The sequence below is a fragment of the Bombyx mandarina genome, chromosome 09 (genome assembly GCF_030267445.1).
Source record: "Bombyx mandarina strain Sakado chromosome 09, ASM3026744v2".
Lineage (NCBI taxonomy): Eukaryota > Metazoa > Arthropoda > Insecta > Lepidoptera > Bombycidae > Bombyx > Bombyx mandarina.
This window is the reverse complement of record NC_143216.1, coordinates 3,671,635-3,684,454: the sequence shown is the minus strand read 5'-3', so window position 1 is coordinate 3,684,454 and position 12,820 is coordinate 3,671,635. Positions and strand designations below refer to the sequence as shown.

Sequence of the window (12,820 nt, the reverse complement as noted above, 5' to 3'; positions counted from 1 at the left end):
GCTTCGCTTCGGAAACGTAATTTATTATTGATTTCACCACCATTTAATGATGTTATTATACATATAAACCTTCCTCTTCAATCACTCTATATATTAAAAACAAACCGCATCAATATTCGTTGCGTAGTTTTAAAGATTTAAGCATACATAGGGACAGATATAGGGACAGAGAAAGCGACTTTATTTTATACTAAGTTCATTGTACTCCGTGGCATTTGGAGTAAATGTGTAAATAAATGCCTAACCTATTTAAGATAATACAATTCAAGATTTTACAACTTATTACAGTTAGAAAGAGGAGTTTTGAGTTCTTTAAGCATGTCGCCAGAAAGAGAGATTAATATTTAGAAAAAGCTGCTGATAGCACGCAATGTATGCGGAAGAAGGTCCAGAGGCAAAAGTCCAATGCGCTGGTCGGACTAGAGACGCTATACTCTTTGCAGTCCAAGATGGAATCCACACAGCCGAGAATAGGCAGAGCTGGCGCAGAATAATCCAGGAGAAAGTTATTAAGGGATCTCACGACCTTCAGTATTGAGGAGAGAAGGAGGACAGTTTGAAGCTGCTCTTAGAAATTAGTGTATTTTATACAGCCATTGAAGAGAATGATGTTTACGATTCACTAGTTAATTGCATTATCGTTATTTCGTTTTTGAAACACCTAAAACAGTCGTATAATTTTTAAAGAAGAAATAATCAAATCTTTTTTGCTGAATGGGCTTCCCTCCACGGTGTTTCCCGAGCGCTATGACGTGTCCTTCTTCAAACGAGGCTTGTGGAGAGTATTAAGCGGTAGGCAGCGGCTTGGCTCTGCTCCTGGCATTGCTGAAGTCCATGGGCGACGGTAACCACTCACCATTAGGTGGGCCGTGCGCTCGTCTGCCTACAAGGGCAATAAAAAAAAAACAAAAATCCAACCTTAGTCACTTTATTCATACAAGTACATATGACAAAGCGACTACACGATTAATTATTATACACGAAAGATAATGCTTATTCAAAATGTGATCGATCTTTCGGTCCTTGACCCACATCTTGGATAGATACCGGGTTTGTTCTACCCGATCGTTACAGTTCATTTCTGTTGATATTTGATTATCCGATTTTTGGACGTTGAATAAGCTATGATTTCTCATGGATACCTTTGATGTAGTTGCAGTTGAAACCCGCGTAAAATATAAGTAATTTGCGTGATTATGCAAGAGTTTCTATCCTACTAAGACCGTAAGGGTAGCTATCACCATCCTGCCTACATTTACCTACCCGCGTAGCAGTATTTCATTTAGTTATGAAGGCCGTTCCATTACAAGGAGGCAGCATTCATGTTTATGAGCTATCGTACCCACTTAACAGCAGGTGGGCTCTCAGCTCGTCCTCTTTTTTATGTAGTATAAAAATAACACTATAATACATACAGCGATTCACAACAAAGCGCAATGTGATTGCTTTAAAATATCAATTAATAAAATAAAAATAAATCCTATTAATTTAACTAAGATTCTCTATAACTGCGTTTTTAAGTATTTCATTATTGATCTAGGTCCGCCTTTGATTGATTGCTTATTCTCACGGGTGTACGGTCTTCCAATGGTCGTTATGAGGCCAAAATAATTATAAGAGAGAGAATCGGATCTCCCAATTGATGTAATTGGACCAATATTTATACGAATGAAAAAATGGGAGCATGCTATAGACGGTCCTTTCTGCAGTAAAACTTAGGAAATCTACTGACTGTTGGTATTTATTCATATCGGATATATTTTTGCATAAATCTTTTCATACAGATTTCATGTTGGGTTTTGCGGCCTCGAGCGGATATTATTCGGATTAATAGATTAAATAATCAAAAGTTAAAAAAAAAAATGACCGTAAAATTATGAAAAGTTGAGAGCACGAATCCAGCGCGTTGTACCTATTAAACAAATTCAATAAAATAATTTAACTACAACTAACATAACGACGTCAATCAAATATACCAGTTTTTATTAAAACCAATCAAGAGTTTTTAATACTAGTAAAAAGGACAGAAAGATTGGATCAGATGAACTAATGTTTTCGTACTTAATGGTTGATTAAACACACTTTATAAAACTTGCCTATGGCCCGTTATGACTTACGCAAGTGTGGTGTTCGCTCACGTGGCCCGCACACAAATAGACACCCTCCAATCCCCACAATCCCGCTTTGGAGCTCCGTGGTTCATGAGGGACTTTGACCTACACGACGACCTGGGCCTCGAATCCAGAAATACATGAAATCAGCGTCGGAACGGTACTTCGATAAGACTTTTACCATCGCACCGCCGCCAGCGGAGTAGAGTTCATCCATACTACCTGGAGCCACTGCGGTCATCCACAGTGCGGTCTCTTTTGCCATGTACCATCCGGCTGTGAAAACAGCTCCCCTCCAAGGTGTTTCCCGAGCGCTATGACATGTCCTTCTTCAAACGAAGCTTATGGAGAGTATTAAGCAGTAGGCAGCGGCTCGGCGCTGCCCCTGGCATTGCTGAAGTCCATGGGCGACAGTATCCACTCACCATCAGGTGGGCCGTGTGCTCATCTGCCTACAGGGGCAATAAAAAAAAACTATAATCGCCTTATCGTTGGCGCCGCTGACTACTCCCTGAATCCTGATCACGCAGGAGCCAGTCACCGTCGACGCCCTAGACACGTCCTTACGGATCCATCAAATCCGATATCCTTTGCATTAGACGCCTTCAGCTCTAACACTAGGAGCAAGCTTAGGGACCCTGGTAACCGTACTTATAGAACTCGACAAAGAGTTCGACGTGCAACCTAACCCATCCATCAGCCCGCTGAGTTTCTCGCCGGATCTTCTCAGCGGGTCGCGATTCCGATCCGGTAGTAGATTCATTCGCAAACCAGCTGCTCTTGAGTTGTTAGGTCTCCTTTGGAAGCGCTCGGATAGCTGTTAGCAAATCCCACCCCTCCTGGCTGAACCTATGCGTGCCCACCTGTCCTGGTGAAACTGGAAAGGTCTCCGGGCCACCAGTAACCTTTCAATCACAAAAAGGCTGATTAAACAAATATACAAGTAAATGATGAATTGAAGTTAGACACTTAGGCACCGTATCGCTCTGTTACACTAATACTATAATTTGGTAATAATAACAACATTTCAAATGATTAACGTTCATAAATTAGAATTGAATGCGGTTAACCTTTCTTTGATTGATCCTGAATGATGAAAAAAAAGTGACGTGTGATGTTTACGCAGTTTTTGTTGCCAATTAACCTTACTTGTGACGCAAGCGTTTTAGGGTTAGTCCTTATACATTTTGTTTTCAATGAAATACCGGAAGAAATTGTAATTCCCTCTCTATAGCTGCAATGGATATACGGAGATATAACTTAGCTAAGGAGGGTTCACATCTAGTAGGTGGCCAGTCGTGAAACCCATGCCAAGTCCATATACAGCATGATAAGAAGACATACTGGGCCGACCGTACATAATGTAGGATAAGAGCAAGAGGAAAAAGAAGGCCATTCTGTTTTCTTGAACATTCTTGAGCTTAAGCCGTAGACTATTGAATTGATTGTTGATGACGTCCTAAGTATTGACGTCTTCGAAATGCTAAAGGGAAAATCAACATCTAACATCTAAATGTTAGCCTCCCTCTCTCTTCCAGTTTTACTCCTCATATCTTAGAGTCGTGACTACCTCTACCCATGACTTTCGTTCCCACGATGTTGCGCCATCACATCCTGTCTTCGGCTACTCGGGGAGCATTGTAGACAGTGGAATCAAGGGTGGGGCGGAGCTGATCAGACCAACACATGGGACTATTACCCCCACGATTTTTTTCCTTCAAGCTTGCCAGTAACCACCAGTTTTTCGGGATTTTCTCTGTCCATCCTGGAGCTTTATTAGCCTTAGGGCTTCGAAAATGCATTGTCGTTTTTATGACTTTAAGATTTTACGAATAAATGGATTTGTTTTGCCTTTTGACTAGCTTTGTATGCTTCCTATGTTCCATGGAGAGTGCTCTGAGGAATTGTTTGAGAAGATCTCTTCATCTCATTTTTACCATCACACCTCTACGTCATACGCAAATGATAATAATTAAAAATCATAAAAAATATATGGATTGGATAAACTTAAAGATTAGTATCGGACCACTTAACTTAATCCGTTGGAGTTTTATTTTTATTATCGTAGTTGGATCGGAGAGTTCATGGCCCAACTGATCTTAAATGATTACCGGAACCTATAGATTAACGTTTTGCCTCTATGCCCATATAGGAATCCCGCAAGCAGGTACCAATTTTTGTAACTAAATACGTATTCAACACGGCACGACTTCCCCAGTGGAGGAATAACATCGTGTGACTAGAATCAAGCCCGTAAAAAAATATATTTGCGTAATTACTGAATGTAGCTACATATGTAGATATGGGTTCACAAGACGCTTTTTTCTTCTTTTTTCTTTCTTTTTTTTCTTTTGCGGCGGAAATAGGGCAGTGATACTATTATCACTACCCTTTCTCCGCCGTAAAAGAAGTGATCCCTTCAGGTCTGAAAGTTGCGGCAGCATTTCTACTATAGAACTGAGACTTCTAACCAATGTCTCAAGGTACCCACTTCCGGTAGTTACAAGATGGTTATCGAGAAGGTTGAAGTATTTCGAGGATGCCGCCGTACTATACGCAATCGCTAAATAGAAAAAATTAAAGATGTGGTGTCGTGGGACACCAGGTAGGAACGAAGTTCCTTCGGCTAATGTAGAATCGACACAATTTGCAAAAAAAGAAATGGTGCTCAATTTTATGTAGGTTTTCTTGGTTTTTCTCTTAAATTTTGCTGATTAGTTTTTATTTAAGTACGGGAAAGTATTTAGGAAATTCAGTATTTTAGGAAATAATAAATTACGTAAAATAAAAAAAATAGTAATTCAAATTATCAATTAAAATAACAAAATATATCTCTTTATTTTTGGTTGACAACATAAAATTACATAGAGATAGAAATAATTACTAAATAGAGAGAGAAGGGATTAGAGAACTAAAAGAAAGAAGGAGAAAGAGAAAGGTATTATACACTACTCGCTTGTGTATGCGACTGTCGCGCCTGCGCACGTCTCATTTAATGGTTTTATTCCACGCACTTTTTTCCACGGATTTATTCCACGCATTTTTTTCCACGGATTTTTTCTTACGGTTTTCCTATCACATTTTTTTCAGTTCGGTCGCGCAGCAAAATCCCTATCCCCTCCAAGCCTGCCGTAAGGAACTTCGTTCCAATATTACGTCCCATCTGTTTTGGGGTCGGGTAAGAAGTGTTAGCCGTTTCTGCGTCCCCGTACCTCACCCCAGCAGTGATTATGGAAATAAATAATATGAGGCCTCGATTTTAAATGCGACTCTTTTCCTTCATCGACCTGTCAAAGTCTTTTTGTAAATAATTTCGTTTTTGGAACGAAGTTCCTTATCGGACGATGCGGAGGAGTACCCTAACCGGGAAAAACGTCCGTAACGTAAGATTTTTATTATTTAGTCTTAGTATGATGGCTATAACAGTGTCTAATGTCATAGTCTACGTGATGACGGTTATTATTATTATTCATATAAATAGCTGTTTCTTTGTATATTATTATTATATATTTTTTATAAATCATTGTGAATAAAATAAAGTTGATAACTTTGTAAAGTAGTTTCTTTTTATCTAAAAAAAATCATAATAAAAAATGTATACCCGAATAATTATTTTCTTTATACCTCGAATAGAACTTAAAATTAATGTTTTTATAATAAGGAACTTCGTTCTTATCCGGGGTCCCACGACACGACACACATTTTTTTTTTTTTTTTATATTTCGTATCGGTTCATGTAATAGTTTGTAAGTTCATTGTACTTGTTCAACGAATTTTAATATTGATGGGTAGAACGTGCTTACAGTCCAGCTCTTGTCAAATAGTTAATTGATCTCTTAAGTATCACAATTTAAATGTCGCTAGCCACTTTATGACACGCGATCCAAGTCTCAGTTGCTTGTATCGCAGCTGCCCTACCCTTCGATTCGGAATTCGCGCCACAATAGCGGTAATTATTAGGAGCTCGGAATGTGCCCTACCACAAGTCACTGCTTAATCAAGCAAATTAAAGAAAGATATGGCTTTCTATACAGGAGGATTCAAATTTTTTTTCTTTTTCTATAACATAGATGGATGACCGTGCTCACAGCCCACCTGGTGTTAAGTGCTTACTGGAGCCCATAGATATCTACAACGTAAATGCCGCCACCCACCTTGTGATATGAGTTCTAGTATATTTACAACGGCTGCCCCACCCTTCAAACCGAAACGCATTACTGCTTCACGACAGAAATAGGCGGGGCGGTGGTACCTACCCGTGCGGACTCACAAGACGTCCTACCACCAGCAAAATGTCGGGTTTAGGCGGCTTTGAGTTTCTCGGTCATCTGGGTCGGTTATACAATGTGGGGCAGTCACGATAAGAGTGTTATCGTATGGGACCGCTTTCGCGAAAACGGCCTGCCATTAATCTAATGTGTTTATAGCATTAATATCGCTGGCAGTATGCCAGAATTAAATACACTAATATTATATCTTATCTTATACCTTTAAATGAGCAATTCTTTTATGTATATACAGTCAAAATCTGTTATAACGACATCGAAGGGACTGCTCATATTCAGTCGTAAAAACCGATAGTCGTAACAACCGATGATGTTAATGTGTATCGTGCAAGTACAAGCAAATCGATAAGGGATTATTGGAAAAATATATTTATATAATACGCGATTTTTCTTCAATATTAATTTGTTTTATTTTTCTTTGCGACATTTTGAAAGTTTCACGAATAACTCCATAAAGTTTTGGTGTGTCTTGTGTATAGATAAGTAACAAACTAGCTGAAGAGATATGAAGAAGCGGGCTTTGACTACCGCAAACAAGAATTAGAAAAGACCCTACACTAAACTAAATCCTATTGTTTTCTTTCCTGATTTTAAAAGCCATTGAAGACAAATGTGGATACCTATTCAAATTGTTTACAATACAGCTTAGCCGGTCGTCCTAACAGATCTAATTCTCCGAAATATTAGTTAAATGTGGTCGTTTTATGAGGTATGTCGTTATTACCAATGTCGTAGAAAGCAATATTTTTAATAAGGCGGTCATATGGCATTCAGCCGAGACCTTTGTTCTTGGTTATTATAACCGGCATGTTGTATTAAACGATGTCGCAGTAAACGGTTTTGACTGTATATATATATAATCTGAATCTCGGGAACGGCTCCAACGATTTTCATAAAATTTAGTATACAGGGGATTTCGGGGGCAATAAATCGATCTAGCTACGATTTATTTTCAGAAAATGTTGTTTTATTCGTGTTTTCAATAATCAACTTTATCGATAATCAACTTTATGGTTCTTCCCGACATCTATTGGCGAATAATAATACTATTTTTCTTAATTTAGGGCAACTAGCCGCTTTAAAGACACAACAAGATGGAATTATCAAGAAAAAAAAACCGAGCAAAGCGTCATCATCTAGTATATTTTAAATCCAGTGATGTTTCTGCCTTGACCCTAAATTTAATTAGCATTTCGTCTTGCAATCCTGCCTTAGTCCGATCACGGTTGTTCATCAAACGGTCTGACGTCAGAGCCGAATGATTTATGACCGTTGTCATAACCGCTCCACTTATTACGGACAAAACAATTTATTTTTTCTTACTTTAATACATCACGTTTCGTCTCCTCAAACCGGTTTTAATTAATTGATCTATTAATTTGCATAAATTTTGTTTATACAAGGAAAACTGCACAAGAATGTCAACGTCAAGTTATGATCCATTATCAATTTTGTATTTAGTGTGATTATTTATTTAATTTATACATGATTTCAGTATTAAAAAAACCATACCATCTTGTTAGTAAGAATTTTTTATAATCTATGTTAGGAAAATAAAAAATCTAACAATAAAAAATATTATAATTCATCATCAATTTGGTCTTTAGTGTGATTGTTTATTTAATTTATACATTGTTTCAGTTCAAAACAAAACCATAATATTTCGTTACTAAGAATTTCTTATAATCTATGTTAGGAAAATAAAAAATCTAACAATATATAAAATTATAATTCATCATCAATTTGGTCTTTAGTGTGATTGTTTATTTAATTTATACATTGTTTCAGTTCAAAACAAAACCATAATATTTCGTTACTAAGAATTTCTTATAATCTATGTTAGGAAAATAAAAAATCTAAGTATCAGACATACATTATACATCATTACAATTTTTTCCTTCCAAATGCCTGCTGCAAAAGCTATTAATTAGAAATCCCTCGATCTTGCTCGATATGATTTTCAGAAGACTATTGCCACTGTCACACATTCAACGCAATAACGATGCACTTCTCTTCCGCATTATTGCAAAAAAGTTCTCTGTGTGAGATGTCACAAACATCGTGGAATATTATGACTAAGTTATAGTGCTAGGTTCCATCAATATGGTGCAGCAAATCAATCAATCAATGGTGCAGCAAAAATATTTAGTATCCAAAATTGACACGCGCTAGGTCCGATAACAGGAAAGTACCTTGGGCTTTTGATTTGTTTCAACTGGAAAACGGTGTTTTTAGAGTAGAGTAAAAACAAGGAAAATTTGTTTTTCCCAGACCATCTCCGGGGAGTTACCATTCGCTTGATAAGACCGTACTTGGGACATATAAATACGTAATTCATTGATTAACGTTTCATTGCATTCGACAAATCTAAAACAGGTTGCAAAGATGTTGGTTGCACCGTCTCTATTATTTTTGGTGTTCTTGGTGAGTTTCGGAACCCTGAATGCAGGTCAGTTGATAGTATTTTTTTCGTTTATTTATGGATAATTTAAAAAATTAAGATAAAATTATTTAAAACATACACGAGATAACACTGTCTCGGTGGTGCAGTAGTTTTTAACCCAGAAACAGCAACCTACATCGTAACTGGTCGATTTGGTATTTGCATTATCGGAACAATTTGCCGATACATTTATCAAAGTTTAACGACCCAATGGCGGCTTCCCTTATCATATCAGCTCTATAATAATATAATTGCCGTACAATTCTTTTCATATACAGAATTCGTGTTTTGTGGAGAACGTACTTCGTTTATTTACAATGAATAGTATTCTATTCTTAATCATTGTTGCGACATGTGCTGGATTGTCGACTTTCGGTATGTAGTTACTTGGTACCGTAATTATTAAGTGTGTTATCTCGAATGAAACTTAGAATTCACCTCGCAATTACTTATTAGCTTATTGCTGGAGCCTATTGAAATCATGATGAAAAGTAGTCCGCCACTTTGAAGTGCGAGGTTAAAATCTCAACTTTATTGTTTATCTGTTGTCTTAAAATTTAAACTGGAATGCTTGTACTACGCTAATAATTCGCGGCAAAAATAGCCTCGTATTACCTGCCCGCGTGGACCCTAATATCGTCTCATTAGCGAAGGGTTATTTTGTGATAAATAAAAATCTTCAAAACTAAAAGTAAACAATTTAAAGGACATAAAAAATTTAAATATAAGCATACCTAATTCTTATTTATGGCATTGATTATGCTAACGTCCTGAATTATTTGCTGTGACATCGTAATGCTATAAGATAAGTAAGTACTTACTTATTGGCAATACGTACTTGCCAATTATACTTGGTAAACACAAGAAAACTATTAAATCCAAATAAATTAATAAGAAAAAGTTCCGTTCGGATAATTCGTAGACATATTCACTTCTTGTTTTGTGAATATTAAACAATAAAATAGGGATTTTTATTTACCAATAGTACGATTAACCTTAGCATCCATATAGTTTTTCTTTTGTGTACCTACGTAAAATCCTTTGCATCTAGGTATCTAATCCCACCTTACTCAAAGACGGTTCCATTCATGTAACAAATCCGTCATTTCTTTGGACAAAAAATAAGTCTAATTATTTTTTTGTATCTTTTTTTTTAATTAACACATAATTAAAATGTACTTAAGCTGTGTTTTATTTCCAGCGTCCCAATGCGGCGAAATTCCCATCACCGAATGGAGTGGCACGGAGTCACGTCGTAAACAACCTCTGAAGAGTCCTATTGATTTGGTGGTGATACAACACACGGTGTCCAGTGATTGCTTTACAGATGAAGAGTGTTTGCTAAGCGTAAATTCTCTACGACAACATCATATGCTTCTGGCTGGGTTCAAGGACTTGGGCTATTCGTGAGTTTATTTTATGAATGTATATATTTTTTTAATTTTACTAAATCATGTATTTCCTATTTCAAACCTAACGGGTAAGACTCCAGAATCGGTTACCCGGAGTATCGGTACCAAGCAATGCGATTACGCCCGTTTCTGGCTGATACGTACAGTATGTTTTTTTATGTAGGTAAATAACTAAAACGTGGCCTCGAATAGCTTGCAAAATTAAAGAATAACTTTTAGAAATGAATATGGAACCGAAAAAAAAATTACGTGTTGGTGGATCGTATTGTGTAAATGTAAGGATAGGTGCCGCCATCCTCCAATTTCTGGCGCCGAATAGTTTTGCTTTCTGTCACCAAGAGTTTGACAGTTGACATCCAATTTAAATTTAATATTCATAGATAATAATACACATAATGTTGATATTTCCAACTAAAGCTAGGCGGCAGTGCGCGTCCACCTCTTTTAAAAAACTTATACTGGTGGTAGGACCTCTTGTGAGTCCGCACGGGTAGTTACCACCGCCCCGCTTATTTCTGCCGTGAAGCAGTAATGCGTTTCGGTTTGAAGAGTGGGGCAGCCGTTGTGACTTTACTGAGACCTTAGAACTTATATCTCAAGGTGGGTGGCGCATTTACTTTGTAGATGTCCATGGGCTCCAGTAACCACTTAACACCAGGTGGGCTGTGAGCTCGTCCACCCACCTAAGCAATAAATAAAAAAAAATATTAAAAACTATTTTTATGTTTTAGATTTGTGGCTGGAGGCAACGGAAAAATTTATGAAGGAGCGGGATGGAACCATATCGGTGCTCACACATTGCACTACAATAATATATCCATAGGGATCGGTTTCGTTGGAGACTTTAGGGGTGAGCATTTTAGAAATTTAACCAAATACCTACCTGGTAATCGTCACCTTAAACAGCCACATCCACTGCTTGGTATAGGTGTCTTCTAATCCGTAGTCTTCTAGTCGGTTGTCGGCTCCTCTTATTTAATACTTACCGACAGCCTTTCAGGATAAGGAGCCGATCCGTAGTCTCCACACAAGAATACATTTGCTCCAATGCTTGTCAATTCTCCGGCATACATTACCATCCCACTGCCATTTCAGCGCATTAATCCTGTGCTCCATACTGCTATGATTGGTTCTCTATCAATCAATCAATCAATAAAAAAAATTTATTCAACATAAATGATAGTACATGGGTACTTGTTTAGGAAATATGTTGTCAACTGTCGTCGTTGCGGATTAAACTCAAACTGCAGTATAGGAAGCATTTATTTATTCCACACGCACCTTAAAATCGTATACATTAACAATCAATTGGTTTTTATCCTTTGAACCTTTTAAAAACGTAAAACACAAATTTTTATCTCATGACATTTTTCCCTCAATCTGACAGCCTGTCTTTCTTTTCTTCCGGACGTCTCCCGTTGTTAATCTGTGTGTGAAAAACCATTCACCACACCACACCCCCACGGAGAAAGATACCCCAGTTGAGAGCCCTTAATCAAAATTGTCACTATACTCTTAATATTACGCATAATTAGGTATACGTGCGAATGTATTACAAGAATAATTGTATAAAACGAAGAATTATAAGTGAAAATAAGTGAAGGTAACAAGTAACAAGTACAAGGTAACGATAGGTAACAACAGGTAACAAGATACAAGTAGTTCTTATAAATCAGTATTTTTTTTAAATCTGACACGTCTGCCTGAGCGTGTGGTATAAGGCTCTTTCGTTTTCTCACCTTGAATTTTTATTGGAATTGACAGCGGCCTTGTTGGCAGCGGCAACAGCGGCGGATTTTCCAGATCCATTGGTCGTAAGGCTTGATTTTGCTGACAAGACAAAGGCTCAGCTTGCTTCCGTTCATCATCAATGTGATCTATGAAAGCCGGCTTAAGTCTGTCTACACTCACGACAACTTTGTTATTTTTTATGGACAGTGTGAACGTTTTCCCATCAGGGGAGCGTTCTAATACTCTATATGGACCTGTATATGGCGGCTGCAATGCCCTGCGGATGGTATCGTCTCTCAGGAAAACATGAGAAGCGCTTTCCAATTCCTTGAATATAAATGGAGAGTTTTTACAATGTCGAGAAGCAGGCACTGGGCGTATAGATGACATTTTGTTACGCAATTGTACCACAAAGTCGGTGGCATCCTCAATTTTTTCTATTGACGAGGAAGCTATTAACAGCTCTCCAGGGAGTCTTAAAGGTTCACCGTACACCGTTTCTGCGACTGTGGCTTCCAAATCTTCTTTAAAGGCTGACCGCATTCCCAGCAAAACCATGGGAAGGGATCTTACCCATGAATCTTGATGGCATATTAATGCCGCCTTGAGCTGTCTATGGACACGTTCAATCATTCCGTTTGCGCAGGGATGATATGAGGTAGTCCTTATACGCTTGGTGGCGAATCGAAGCAGCAGCCGGTTAAACAAATCGGATTCAAATTGGGATCCTTGGTCTGTTGTGATTATTGACGGTACTCCAAAACGGGAAATCCACTCCCTGGTAAAAGTTTCCACCACTTCCTCTGCCGTGATGGTGCGCATAGGCCACACCTCTGG

General features: G+C 37.8%; 1 protein-coding gene across 3 annotated transcripts in view; it reads left to right on the top strand.

Moving 5' to 3' along the window:
• Positions 1-12,820, top strand: part of PGRP-S2 (peptidoglycan recognition protein S2) — a 33,309-nt gene that overhangs the window by 16,083 nt on the left and 4,406 nt on the right. Inside the window, exons 1-3 of one of the 3 annotated variants that reach the window (XM_028171484.2) lie at positions 8,693-8,846; positions 10,042-10,246; positions 10,984-11,102. In XM_028171484.2, the coding sequence (XP_028027285.2) occupies positions 8,783-8,846; positions 10,042-10,246; positions 10,984-11,102 (388 nt within the window). In that variant the 5' untranslated portion in view covers positions 8,693-8,782. Of the gene's footprint in view, positions 1-8,692; positions 8,847-9,058; positions 9,216-10,041; positions 10,247-10,983; positions 11,103-12,820 lie in introns of those variants that run through there. The other 2 variants (XM_089729674.1, XM_089729673.1) reach the window with 2 other exon arrangements.